Consider the following 14,748-nt stretch of genomic DNA (forward strand, 5'->3'; position numbering starts at 1 on the left):
ATGTTCCTTTTCTCATGTGCGGTGTTCGCGAAAGAGGGCATTGAGGTCTCGAGGCTTCGTGTTTCTTGATTGCGGTGTGTTGTTTTATAAATTGTTTCGTCAATACATTTGTATCCAATCGTGTTGTGGTCTCCTTTTTTATTTTATTTTTATGATTGTAAATCATGTCTAGTTGATGGCTTTATTGATTTGAAGACAGGCCCAAATTGAGTAGATTCTCTTAAAAAATCGCTTACCAGGTCTAAATGTCCTTCGGACACTGTTGATATCAAAATTTCTTTCTTTTGGTTTCGCAAATATTAAAATTGGTTAGCCCAATACATGAGAAAACGTGTCTACACAATGAAGTTTTCTAAAAGGAAGTCCATGATATCCAGAATGTATGACCAGCCAACTAGGGTACGAGTACTTGAAGAGCATATTTTTCATACGAGTTGCTCTCCCGAATCCTTGCCCCAGCGAAAGCCGGTCGGTCCCCTCGGCGTACATTCACATCGAAACGGTACCATGCGTTGACGTTTACTTCCATTCCATCTACGAGATATTTTGGGACACCCTTCTTCCAGATAAATATTTTGGGACACCCTTCTTCCAGATAACTATCGGCACTTGATTTTTGTAGACGACCACGACAGTGACTTTGCATGCTCAACCAGGAGGAGGATGCCAACGTGTCCTCCCCAAGACCGTGTTGAACGTACAACTCCATCGTAATTTCGCTCACTGATGCTCATCAGCTCACATATAGCTGTCCGGATTTGCAACAACCTTTTCCCCCCGGCACCGGTGAACCGTGAGGCGGCGTGTGTGTGTCAGTGTGTGGTTCATGCGCCATGCGACCGTGTCCACTACTTTTTCTTACCTTTCTCTGGACGACGCCACCGCCCTCGACTGGCAGGCGGGATAGAAAAGAACGAACGTTTCACCGGATCAAATCGCCGTCGGTCGAGACGTTCCGGTTTCGGATCGCGACACATTTGTTTGCACGTCAAGGCGCTAGATCTAACATGCTAGCTTATAAACATGTAACATCCTTATTCTAAAGCATACGTAAGTACGTACACACTGCATACATACATACATAGATAGATAATAGCAAAGGTCGCGTTCATGACCGCTCGCCCTTGGAAAAACCCGCCGAACCCCACGTCTGCATCCCTTTCACATCATCGAGCGGCGGGCCCCACAGAAACCGGATCGTCCGATTATACTAGTACTTTCTCCGTAAACTAATATAAGAGCATTTAGAACACTACTTTAGTAATCTAAACACTTTTATATTAGTTTACGGAAAGAGTATTTCCAAAATGGTTTCGACGCATAAATAAAAAATGGTCTGCAAACTACGACAGATTGACAGAGCGGCTCGAGCGCGTTTGACTCGGCGCAGAACCAACCAAACAAGTAAACAACCGTCCGCACGAAGCCAGAAGCTTCCGGCCGTTCCAGCGAAACCCATGAGCGCTCCACCGGCCGCGGCGCCCACAGAAAATCCAGCCCGCGCCGCGCACGGGGAAACACAGCGTACACCACGGCACCAGTGGTCTCCTCCCCATTGGCCGCACCCCACCGCGTCACGGAAGAAACCGGACCGACCCGTCGCCGTCCACCCCCACCCCACCCCACCCACCCACCCCGAAGCCGCCCCCACCCCAACCCACCGCACACGTCCCCCCCCCCCCCCCCCTATAAACACCCCCCTCCCCCCACCCGGCACGGGCACCCGGAAGAAAACACACCCCACCCTCCCCTCCCCGCCCAGATAATCATCACGAGATATTCGGACGCGCCCGCCCCGACGACCGACGAGCAGCAGCGCACAAGGTGAGCGAGAACGCCCAGAACTGGCTGCGCGGATCCGCGGCGGCCTTGACGTGGTTGTAGTGGATCCGGGAAGCGGTTGGGATTGGGTGGCCGGAGCTGATTGGTTTTGCTTTTGTACGACGGTGATCAGGGAGGTTTAGGAGGAGGAGGATGAGCACGATGGCGATGTCGGCGCTGAACCCGGACGCGCCCATGTTCATCCCGGCGGCGTTCAAGAAGGTGGAGGACTACTCGCCGGAGTGGTGGGAGCTCGTCAAGACCACCGCGTGGTTCCGCGACCACTGGTTCCGCCAGCACCAGCTCTACGAGGACCTCGCCGACGACGTCGACGACGTCGCCGCCCTCCTCCCCGACGACTCCGTCGACCTGCTCGACGCCGACGACCTCTTCTACTCCCCGCCCTCGCCCCAGCCCCAGCCCGACTTCCACCACTACAATTACAAGCCAGCAGGTGCGGTTCAGGACACCCCCTCACCGTCTCCTTCTCCTCGCCAGAGAAGTATAGCAGTAGCAGCAGGGGGGGAGCTAACTGGGATCGCTCTGAATTTGCAGGGTTCGGCGGCGACATGGACGCGGTGCTCAAGACGCTGAGCGTGAGCTCGCCGAGGGGCGGCGGCCCCGCGCCAGCCTGGGCGCCGGTGAGGCACGCCGAGAAGCCGGCGCAGCACGTCGGCGGCCCCAGGGCCGGCGGCGGCGCCCGCCGCGCCATCCACCAGCCTCGCTAGAGCTAAACGGGCGCTGCTGCTGCTGCTGCCGCTGTGTAGTGTAACCTTCAGTTGGGTTCAGTCAGTCAGTCTTAGTCTCTCCCTGCTTCTGTGTATACAGCTGAAAAATGAAGGGGAAAACAAAGTGCAGGCCCCTGCTTGCTAGCTAGTGCTCCCCCCTTCCCTTCCCTTGTAGCCCCTCTCCTCCTGTGTTCAGAAACGCGTCAAGAACAAAAGCAAGAAAACAAAAAAATGTAATCTATGATGAGATGGTAATCAGGTCCAACGCTAGACCTTTTCTCAAGTGCTTCTCTCTTTGCCTTCCACTGTCTTTGGTTCTGATTTTGTGCATGATTCTTCACTGTTTGTGATGGTGTTGAATAGTTGATGGTGGTGGAAACGTCTGATCTTGCCATCAAGAGGTTGAAATGGAAGCGATTGACCGAGAAGGCACTTTGGCTGATTTTGCCATGGAGACCTTCTAATGGAAGTTATAGATCAAGGCGGTGTCCGAGAGATATAGATCGACCAAAAAGTTGCCTGAGAGAGATCCCTTTGTCTGATTTGATCGTCAAGAGCTTAAACTGGGAGGTATCCAGCAGATACCACTGTGTTTTTGTTCATAAGGGAGAGGGCATGCCATTTGTGGAGATCAACTTTATTGAGCAAGATACCTGTGTACAACAGGTGGTAGGGGCAGACAAGAAGCTGATTTTAGATCGATCTCTGCAGGCACCAGGGGTTTAACAACAATCTTTTCTGCAATTGAAAGGTTGCATCACAAGCATGGCAGCTTGAAAATACAGGCATGTGGCTGGATCATCTGACACCAAAATTAGCTCGGCAATTTGTTAGGATGCAGCAAGAGATGCACATGCGTGGTTTCTGAAGCGGAAGGAACCAAAGTCAATCCACGAAGCCAAGAACAGAATTATGGACAGCGCAAGTGGATACTAGTTTGAATGGGTAGTGGACTACACGTATGGAGAAGACGAATTCAGTAGGTCGTCGTTCAAAGTCCTCTATACTTGCCGCATATTCCATAAAACACTTGACTTCACATATACAAAACATTACTTATATTACTTACAAAGAAGCTGATGTGGGGATTAAGGGGCCCACCCAAGTTGAGTTCAGGGAGGGAAGAGAATTATAGTTTGGAAAGTTAAGTAAAATGTATGTATTTCTTTTTAGGTCAAGCATTATTGGCTGAAAAATACCAATCAGGAGATATAGATAAGAAACATATGATTTTGGGCATCGCGGGAGGCAGACATTTTTTCTTTTTTGATAGAAAGGCGAGCATTTGCCAACAAAACAAATCATGCTAGATGCTCGACTTGAAGTCATGACCTGGGTTCAAAACCTTGGAAAGGAAATGATTTCAAGCTTGCGAAATTGACCAAAGATTCCAGAAGACATGGCACATGGTCGGTCATCCAATCATGAGTGCGCCAAACCGAAGACTGGAAACTTTCAATTAGGTCGCCTAAAATGTAGAGAATTGTGCACATCACATCACATCGCCATAACATAACACCAGCACACAGGATGTCGGGATGAATAGCAACCTCATGGTTACCAAGATGAGCAGGTGCATTTTACAGGACCTCAAAAATGGGCTGAGCGGGAAAGCCCACCCCCCTCATCACTACATTACCAGGCATATATATATAAATAGAGTCACGCAACCAACCAGGGTACTTGACACACTCGACTCTGCGAGCTACCATTAACACAACGATAGTTAGACAGTATGACTTGACTGGTCCAGCAATAAGATGATCAACCACATGGCAACCCCAGACTTACACTTGCTTGTAGAACAGGATATATGCTGGGTTGTGCAAGACCTTGTTCACATGGATGGGCATGACATGTCCATCATCGAACCGAAGCCACTGCCCACCGTCACGCTTGGCATCAGCGGTGTAATGGCCCCTGGCCGGGCCACTCCCATGATGAGTGATGGTTGCAACGAGCTCGTATCTTCTACCCTGCACTCCACCAAAGGCAAAATGTTAGATCAAGTGATCAAAGTGTATCCAATAAATAGCTGTTACATCTGACTTTACAAAAGGTCGTACAAACTTACTCCCTCCTTTCACAAATATAAGATGTTCTGACCTTTTTCTGGATAGATGTATATAAGATGTTCTAACTTTTTTTTCTGAATGGATGTATATAGACACGTTTTAGTGTGTGTGATCAATCAGTTCAGTCCGTATGTACAGTAGTTCATATTGAAATATCCAAAACATCTTATATTTGTGAAGGGAGGGAGTATAAAGAAGTCTAGTCCCACAAGCAACAGGATCAAGGATAAAGAAGAGAAGACAAAAGTATAATTGACCAAATAGTAGATACACCCAACTATATTGGCAATAATAAAATAGAGTATCAAGGAAATTATCACCTCTGATGATGGTGAGCTCAGCAGGTCCCGATTAAGGACGAGTTCAAGAGGGAAGTGGAGTGGCTTGTACAGTTTAGTACACCCACGATTTCCATAACTGAATCTCTTCAAATGCAGTATCATTATCTTCGAAAGTTCGTGTATCTTGAATGATTTCCTAGCTGTCACCACTCCGGCCTGCAAAATCATGTATCATCAGTCAATACTATAGCTGATTTCAAAAGGAAAATAATTCTGAAGTTAACCATACTGTTATACTGAGGAGGTGTATATAGTACAGAGGTATAGTTCAACAACCTAGTTTTAGCTTATAGCGGTATCAACAGAACACTAAGATTTAAATCAAAGAAGACAACCAACCAACTAATCAGGTAGTCTATAATGCATCGGAGATGAATGGCGCTAATGCAGAATGCATGTGTCCCTTATATGTAATATAACTCTGAAATAATGTAAGCAAATTCTCTGACGAGCTAAGTAATTGTAAAATTCAGGAGTTAAAACTACTGAGCTCAGATTTCAGTAAGAACCTTTCCAGCAGTTGTTCTGTATCCTTCCAAAGATTCGGGGGTGGAAAACAGATGAAGTGCATCATCAAGCGTTTGAACAGCATCTGGAAATATATCAAGATGGAGCAGCAGGAAAGGCTGAACGGTTGCTGACGCTTTGTTACCTATAATAGATCCAAAAAGAAGACACAACATGAGGGCAAAGAAACTGCATAACTGAAACTACCTAAATTTTTGCCAAACAACGCTAATGATTTCAATTTACAGTGAGAATTTGCTTCAGATAACCGACACGAATCTAATGCAAGATTTCTGACAACAATGACAAGAAACTTCTCAGCACAAATGAACAGTTGACGTGTTTATATTTAGGACCCTGATAAATGCTGCCCGTGTGACACGAAAACATAGCTACTCCGAACGTTTTTTATGGCAAGTTTAGTGACGCGAGGATGGCAAGTTTAGTGACGCGAGGATGGCAACTTTAGTTGTAAAGCATGGCAACTTCATTTTCGGATGGCAAGTTTCAATTTTTCTTTGGGTTTGTTTTTTCTTTTCGGATGGCAAATTTAGTTGCAAAACATGCCAGGGCTGGAGTGCTTCATGCCACACGTGTGGCACTTGTCATTTTCCTTTATTTAAAGTTCAAGGATAAGCAAATATGTCTTTTCCTTGACAGCGCTTCTGCATGCTTAAGAAACATCATTTCTATTATAAGCTAAGGTAGTAGTATTTCCAGGGAAAACTTTAGATAAGCACAAATATAGCTAGAATCAGGACGACAAAACCTTCCCAAAAGGGCATCTAGTTGATAAATCCGAGTTAAGAGGAAAGAACTGAAATTTCTCAGCATAAGAAATAGTTACCTGCAGCTTTCACTACACTTTGCAGCTTGCCTCCAAAAATAGCACTTAGATCGGAGGGGACAAAACTCTGCGTTCTCATGATTGCAGATTTGTTCTTCCTACCTACAGTCTCCCAGGCATCGTCATCATCAGAAGAAACAACCATACCTTCCTTTGAATTTAAACCATTGCCATTAAGCCTCAACAGTTCATCATGCATTCTATCCATGGCAAAACTTAGAAACTCTTGGGCATCTTCTTGTCTGTAGAAATGCAAAGCATCATAAACTGAATTACGAAGCCCTGTTACTAGGAAAATCAAATTTTAACACATGATATTTACAGTAACACAAAATCAAAGCGACATGCATAATGTCCATGCATTCAATGTTTGAACAAATTTCAAGCTAAGATGGTATCTATCTCAGTTTCATTTTCCGCAAGTTTCAAGAATAAGATGTTACTGGGAAGCTTCTGATTCTAAGTGCAAGTCATCATGCTCATAAGCATTATTATAGTTTCAATGCCAAATTTGGTTTCTAAGAAAGGACAAACAGGATACATGATGATACTGATGGGATCAGTGTCTTGCTATACAAAAAGATGCTAAAAATATGCACAAACAGGAAAAAAAGTATGTTATTTTCTAGTAGTACCTATGACAGCCAATCAATTAGCGTCACATTTCATTAATTTCACAATTAATAACCAAGAACAGTGTCAACTTACCTTGGCCGAGCAGATGTTCCAGCCGGTACATCTGGAGTAAAATTTCTCAGAACTTGATCAAACATGGTAGGATTGATTACTTTTGCAGCGACTAAAGCAAACCTCTCGTCTTTCTTCATAGTGGACTCATCAAGTACATCAAACTGAGAGACGAGCTCAATGAACGCGCTCAGAGTAGGGTAGCCAGCCTAAAATTAGCAGTAGTCAGAACAAAAGCCAATGAAATCAGCAGAGAGGACATGAAACTGATTCATTTAGGTAGTAGTACCTTGGGTATATTCCGGTTCTTCAGGTCTTGTACAAGCTGAACAAAAGGAAAGCATGAAAGGAAAGCCTGCAAAGTTGCATTTAGGAAGCATATATTTCCAGTATTCTTCAAACCGTGAGGAAGCAAAGGCTTATTCTCCTCATTTGAACTTGTGACAGACTCATCTGCTGGAGCTGCAATAATAGGTGCATCAGCACCTGCACTTCCATTCTCAGTTACTAACATAGCTGAACCGCTGCTTTCTGTACATCTGAGACCAACATGGTGCGGCCCTGACCCAGCAATTGGCGTTGAACTGCTAATGCTCTTGATAGGCGCAACTGAAGGAACCACAGATTCAGTCTTCTTTACATCGTTGGCAGGCCCGGGTGAAGGAGCCGCAGCTTCAACCTTGTTCACAGGCCCGGGTGAAGGAACCATAGCTTCAGCCTTCTTCACATTGTTGACAGGCCCAGGTGAAGGAACCTTAGCTTCAGGCTTCTTCACATTGTTGGCAGGCTTAACTGAAGGAACCATAGCTTCAGCCTTCTTCACATTGTTGGCAGGCCCAGCTGAAGGAGCGGTGGCTTCAGCCTTCTTCACATTGTTGGCAGGCCCAGCTGAAGGAGCGGTAGCTTCAGCCTTCTTCACATTGTTGACAGGCCCAGCTGAAGGAGCGGTGGCTTCAGCCTTCTTCACATTGTTGACAGGCCCAGCTGAAGGAGCGGTGGCTTCAGCCTTCTTCACATTGTTGACAGGCCCAGCTGAAGGGGCCGTACATTCCTTCTTTACATTGTTGATCGGCCTAGCTTCATTCTTCTTTACATCGTTGACAGGATGAGCTGAAGGAACTGGAGTTTCATTCTTCTTTACATTGCTCACAGGGCCAGCTGAAGGAACCGTTGCTTTGGTCTCCTTTAAATTGCTGGCCAGCCCAGCTGAAGGAACCGAAGCTTCAGACTTCACATTCTTGAGAATACCATTAGTAGGAGAAACGTCGGCAGGAAATCCATTGAACAGCACTGGTCCACCATTTGGTAAGCTAGATGTTACAGTTTCCTTCTGATCACTGCCAGCGAGATCCTTTGTATGGCCATAAGTTGGTTTTGGAGAATGGGCACAGCCTTCAGTGATGGCATTCGACACTTTCTCTAAACTTAGCACAGAAAAATTCAGTGACCCAAACTGGATCTCAGGTAGTTCCCATGATTTCTCCTCACTTTTAGCAGGCTGCCCCTGGAACAACTTTGTCTCATCCTCCGTGAAGGACCCAAACAACACGACCTGCATTACAGAAGAAACTATGATGAGAACAAATGACTACCTGAAAAACTTTGAGCACTAAAGCAGCCTGCTTTACATCCAAACAAGCACTGTAGCAAGATATCAGTGTTAACATTGCTAGAAAAACTGTACCAGTAACCTCTTCTATACGACTTTCACGCGGCTGTCTGGTCTAAGGAAACTCAACTCTGGATCCCATCTGATCATACACTTTTAAGCACTGATCATCTACGTAACCACCAAATAAGCCCACATCATCAGTGCTACGGCATCTAGTGCCGCAAGCATGCTTCACACGCACGGTAGCATCACATCAGCAAGGCTAGCCAGTGCTCCAAAACGGCAAAGCCGCATCAATTCGCTCAGGCCACCCAACCAGAAACCGTCCCCGCCGTATTTAATGCCGCGCCAGGGCACGGCGGCAGCATCGAGGACCAATTAAATCGCGCGATTAATCAATGCGAATGCGCACGAACGCCCGGGGCGAGCGGATGGATGGACGCATGTATGGGATGTATATACCTTGTCGGCGCCGCTCATCTCCGCTGCGGTGTGGATGCCGTGCACTGGGCGGATGTGGGGGTGGAGCTGACCGCGCGGGGACCCGCCTGGGAGCAGAGGGAGCCGAGGCGGCGGGCGGGAGACATCAAAGGGGGCGGCCGGCCGCGGGGGTGGTGGCGCCTAGATGCCGGCGGCCGCGCTGCCCTGCCGGCCACAGGAACGGCGCGGCGCGGCGGCGCGGGCGGGGAGGGAGCGGGCGATCGGTGGGCGGGGGGCGAGGGCGAGGTCGGCGGCGGAGGCGAGGGCGTAGGGTTTGGATTCGGTGTGGTTTAGGCGTGGGGAGAGAGAGGGGGGTTGGGAAGGAAGGGGGCGTGTGGGGGAGGGCTGGCTGTTGTTGCCTATGTGGGCGGCGACCCCGTGGTGGGCCGTGCCGCTGGGGTTTTATGGCCTCGTTCCGCAGCGCCGCGCGGTTTCATTGGGTGCCTGCGCCCTGCGATGCCGTGCCATCATTTTTCTGAATGCAAAAAATTCATTTCTGCTATTTTCGTCATCAAAATTCTCAAAACAAATCATTTTATATTAATATACAAAGGGCCCTCGGTACATACTAATCCGCTCAAAAAAAAGTAATATTCAATACCACATTGTCACCATATATATTGGCATTTGATTTGGGGTTTCTGTTTTAACAAGGCGAAAAAAGTGCGTGAAGTATGTAACTGCGTTATGGAAATGAACTTAGTTTGTGGTTTTGGTCTCGCGTTGAGTATATAACAAGAGGAAGAGTGCTAAAATGAATATCCATCTGTGCTAACATATTTTATTTATAATAGTTTATTATTATGAATCTGTGAGAGAAATACTCGGACTCCTTTAAAGTTTGTTTACGAGTGTTTTAGATGGCGGTTATGCTGCCTATGTTATGCTATTAATTTATCTAAACCTTAGTAGTGTGTTTTTACTCCCTAAATGAACAACACACATACTGTTGGTTTCTTTTAAAAGGGTTAGACTACATATTTTAGCTTTAGCTGATGTAGTTATTCTTCATCCCATAAATCCAATTGCTTAGAAGCATCGTATTAGATAGATAAACTTTTTAATGGGAATGCACATAAAAGGCTTCTGTCACAACTCGGAAGTACCAGACAGGAAATTGCGGTGGTAACTGGTAATAGGATATATACAATGACTATATAAAGAAGAAAATTGAGGAGGGCTACTAAATGTTTTGCACGGGATAACACAACATAGAGAAATGTCTCAAATTGATAAGCTTGGTAGCACCAGAATAATAAAAAAGGCACAACATTTCTGGTGATATAAGAAACTTGGTTTGAATCGTATGAAGACACTAACCCTGAGTGCTCGGTAGCATGGGAAGGAAAGATCCTAAGCCCTAAAGTGGAATTTTTAGGACTTTGAGCTTACGATCTTTCATGAAATTTTATACCAAATTACCTTTGTATGTGCTCCTCTTCATAATATGCTTATCCCACACTCGATATGAATCTTGGATTCATCAAAACTTGTAAAGTACATTCCGGAAGCTTGTTGTGGGCAGTAACTTGAAAACTTATAGGAGGGGTCACCAACGATGTTCCCCTTAAAGTCAAGGACTATGTACACGATTAACTCGATATAGATATTAATCCTCTCAATGGTTATGTCATAAATCATCAAAAATCCCAAATAGGGGGTATCCAAGAGATGCACATTCCAACGCCCCCCCCCCCATTGTTGATTGATGAGATCACCATTGAGTATAACATAAAAGTTTTTTTTGTTCTTCATGTTTGCATGCATTATTTGAAATTTTATTTTGGAATGCACATGCATGTGTCATTTCGTATTGTGGTAACATCAGTAATATGACACATACCATGGGAGTGCATTGTAGTGCATGGAAGTAACCGAAGATATAGCTTGATAATAAGAGATATCACTTGAATACAAGATGAAGAGTACACACAGAGAGAGAAAGAGAGAGAGAGGAAGAGGCTGATGCACGTACAACAATCATGGTCACAACAAGATAATGGAAAAATGACTAACGGCGTCCAAGCCAAGGGGTCTCTCACCATATTGGTCTCCGGCCTCGTGGACGTGTTGACGACCATATGTTGGTTCTGTTCTGGGCCGGATTGGGTGGCCCATGATGAATTACATGAAAATTTTGAAAGACTTGGAGTGCAATCCGGTATCACGGAGGACTCTACCTCCACCGATGTAGCCGACCTAATTCTGTAACCCTAGGACCCCCGGTATGTTATATAAGCTAAGGTATGGGCTCGTCGATAGGACAACATACAACCCCTTGGTACTTTGAGTGTACTCTTACACACACCAACACGATATACAGAAGCAAGACATAGGGTATTATCTCCCATGCGAGAGCTCAAACCCGGGTAAAACATTGCCCCTATTACCATTGGGCCAAGTCGCCTAGCTAGGTACCCTAACGAGGGTTCTGCCATATTTAACTGTGATAGCGGTGGCCCATGCAGGTCGTGTTAGGTGAACGTCACAACTCGATGGGAGTTCAGATATGTTCCTATGATCTCTGTGTCGGGGTAAACGTTCGTTTTTGGTGCCGTCGACTCAACTCACCACCTCGGCCAAGTCAAGACTTTTGCTCCAGGTCAGGTCGTTAGATTTGGTAACATAAAGTATGTCGTGGACTAGGGCGGAGAGTTGATCTTCTGGGTTTGGCATCAAGCCAGATCTAGGAGTGACATGAGTCAACTCTCATGATCTCCATGCTAGATTGATCTTGGAGCAACAGGAGGAGGTTGCTTTTTTCAGCCCACCCACTGATAACCCACAAGTATAGGGGATCGCAACAGTTTTCAAGGGTAGAGTATTCAACCCAAATTTATTGATTCGACATAAGGGGAAGCCAAAGAATATCCTCGAGTATTAGCAGTTGAGTTGTCAATTCAACCACACCAAAAAGACTTAGTATCTGCAGCAAAGTTTCAGTAGCAAAGTAGTGTGATAGTAACGGTAGCAGTAGTGACAGCAATAGTAGTGACAACAGTAGCGGTAAAGTAGCTTAGCAAGGACCAGTAGGAAAAGACTCGTAAGCATTGGATCGGTGATGGATAATTATGCCGGATGACATTCATCATGTAAAAGTTATAACACAGGGTGATATGTAACTAGCTCCAGTTCGTCAATATAATGTAGGCATGTATTCCGTATTTAGTCATACATGCTTATGGAAAAGAACTTGCATGACATCTATTGTCCATCCCTTCCCTGGCAGCGGGGTCCTAATGGAAACTAAGGGATATTAAGGTCTCCTTTTAATAGAGAACCGGAACAAAGCATTAGCACATAGTGAATACATGAACTCCTCATACTATGGTCATCTCTGGGAGTGGTTCCAGCTATTGTCACTCCGGGGTTGCCGGGTCATAACACATAGTAGGTGACTACAACTTGCAAGATAGGTCAAGAACACACATATATTCATGAAAACATAATAGGTTCAGATCTGAAATCATGGCACTCAGGTCCTAGTGACAAGCATTAAGCATAGCAAAGTAGTAGCAACATCAATCTTAGAACATAGTGGATACTAGGGATCAAACCCCATCAAAACTAACTCGGTTACATGATAGATATCATCCAACCATCACCGTCCAGCAAGCCTACGATGAGATTACTCACGAACGGTGAAGAGCATCATGGAATTGGCGATGAAGGATGGTTGGTGATGACGACGACGTCGATTTCCCCTCTCCGGATCCCAGAACGGGCTCCAGATCTGGCCTCGAGAGGAAAAACAGGTGGTGGCGGCGGCTCCGTATCATAAAACGTGATGAACTCTTCTCTCCTAAATTTTTCTAGGCGATAGAGAATATATAGAGCTGGAGTTGGAGGTTGCGGAGCCACCAGGGCCTCACAAGCCTGCCAGGCGCGACCAGGGGGGCCCGCGCCTCCTGGGCTTGTGGGCTCCTGGCTCCGCGTCTCCAGGTGATTCTTGCGCCAGTATTTTTTATATATTCCACAAAAAATCCTTGTAAATTTCCAGGTCATTCTGAGAACTTTTATTTCTACGCAAAAACAACACCATGGCAATTCTGCTGAAAACAGCGTTAGTACGGGTTAGTTCCATTCAAATCATGCAAATTAGAGTCCAAAACAAGGGCAAAAGAGTTTGGAAAAGTAGATACGATAGAGACGTATCAACTCCCCCAAGCTTAAAGCCTTGCTTGTCCTCAAGCAATTCAGTTGACAAACTGAAAGAGACAAAAGAAAAACTTTTACGAACTCTGTTTGATCTTGTTGTTGTAATTATGTCTAACTCATATTCAGATTTTCAACAAGATCATAAGCTAACCACATAAGAAATAACATCTAGGTCTCATGGTGTACTCATATCAATGGCATAATCAACTAGCGAGCAATAATGATAAGTTTCAAATGTCAACACTTCAATCAAAACAAACATGAAAACAATATGAACATATGGTATCTCGCTAGCCCTTTCTGAGACCGCAAAACATAAATGCAGAGCACCTTAAAAGACCAAGGGTTGAGTGAACATTGTAATTCATGGCAAAGAAGATCCAGTCATAGTCATGCTCAATGTCAATTAGTAGCAAAGCATAAAAATGACGGAGGTGCTCTCTAACTGGTGTCTTTAAAAAGAAGAGGATGACTCAACAGAAATGTAAATAGATAGGCCCTTCGCAGAGGGAAGCATTGATTTGCAGAGGTGCCAGAGCTCAAGCTCTTAAAACAGAGACAAATAATTTTGGGTGGTATGCTTTCATTGTCAACGCGATGACAAAGAGTTTTCACCGTCTTCCATGCTACACAAATTATAGGTGGTTCCCAAACAAAAAGTAAAGTCTTGACTCCCCCACCACCAATCAATCACATTCCACGACTAGCTGAATCCTCGGGTGCCGTCCATACCAACAACAATCCAGGGGGAGTTTTGTTTGCAATTATTTTCGATTTGAGCATTGAACTGGGCATTCCGATTACCGGCCCCTTTCTCGTGAGTGATAGTGAATAAACACATATCAAGGATAACACGCCTAGCATGGAAGATACTAATCGCCACTTGTCACCACATGAGCGGTTTGGGCATACAAAACAGATTATTTCTTGAAGATTTAGAGAGTGGCACATGCAAATTTACTTGGAATGGCAGGTAGACACCGCATATAGGTAGGTATGGTGGACTCATATGGAACAACTTTGGGTTTATGGAAATGGATGCACAAGCAGTATTCCCGCTTAATACAAGTGAAGGCTAGCAAAAGACTGGGAGGCGACCAACTAGAGAGTGACAACAGTCATCAATATGCATTGAAATTAACCAACATTGAGTGCAAGCATGAGTAGGATATAAATCACCATAAACATGAATATCATAAAGGCTATGTTGATTTTGTTTCAACTACATGCGTGAACATGTGCCAAGTCAAGCCACTTGAATCATTCAAAGGAGGATACCATCCTATCATACTACATCATAATCATCTTGAAATTCATGTTGGCATCCAAGACAAACCATTATAAGCTCCTAGCTAATTAAGCATGGCATCAGAAACTATGATCTCTAAGTCGTCATTGCAAACATGTTTCTCTCATAACAATGCTGAATTAGGAACGAAGAGCTAGTCATATTTACAAAAACAAAATAGGCCGGGTTCATACCAGCTTCTAC

General features: G+C 45.3%; 2 protein-coding genes across 3 annotated transcripts; one reads left to right on the top strand and one right to left on the bottom strand.

Moving 5' to 3' along the window:
- Positions 1–1,715: 1,715 nt before the first annotated feature.
- Positions 1,716–2,832, top strand: LOC123424877 (protein EARLY RESPONSIVE TO DEHYDRATION 15-like). 2 transcript variants are annotated; one of them, XM_045108568.1, is made up of 3 exons: positions 1,716–1,824; positions 1,955–2,275; positions 2,377–2,832. In XM_045108568.1, exons 2-3 carry the CDS (start codon positions 1,975–1,977, stop codon positions 2,547–2,549), a joined length of 474 nt encoding a protein of 157 aa, XP_044964503.1. In that variant the 5' UTR covers positions 1,716–1,824; positions 1,955–1,974; the 3' UTR covers positions 2,550–2,832. The 2 variants fall into 2 exon arrangements, with proteins under 2 accessions (XP_044964503.1, XP_044964504.1); XM_045108569.1 differs by having other exon boundaries at positions 1,750–1,827; positions 1,965–2,275.
- Positions 2,833–4,082: 1,250 nt separating this feature from the next.
- On the bottom strand, positions 4,083–9,469 carry LOC123424875 (ubiquitin carboxyl-terminal hydrolase 24). The gene is made up of 7 exons (XM_045108567.1): positions 9,081–9,469; positions 7,296–8,558; positions 7,028–7,215; positions 6,320–6,561; positions 5,475–5,617; positions 4,945–5,121; positions 4,083–4,525 (listed from the first exon to the last, which is right to left on the bottom strand). Exons 1-7 carry the CDS (start codon positions 9,096–9,098, stop codon positions 4,337–4,339), a joined length of 2,220 nt encoding a protein of 739 aa, XP_044964502.1. The 5' UTR covers positions 9,099–9,469; the 3' UTR covers positions 4,083–4,336.
- Between the last annotated feature and the right edge of the window lie 5,279 nt (positions 9,470–14,748).

Source organism: Hordeum vulgare, chromosome 2H, assembly GCF_904849725.1.
Source record: "Hordeum vulgare subsp. vulgare chromosome 2H, MorexV3_pseudomolecules_assembly, whole genome shotgun sequence".
Taxonomy (NCBI): domain Eukaryota; kingdom Viridiplantae; phylum Streptophyta; class Magnoliopsida; order Poales; family Poaceae; genus Hordeum; species Hordeum vulgare.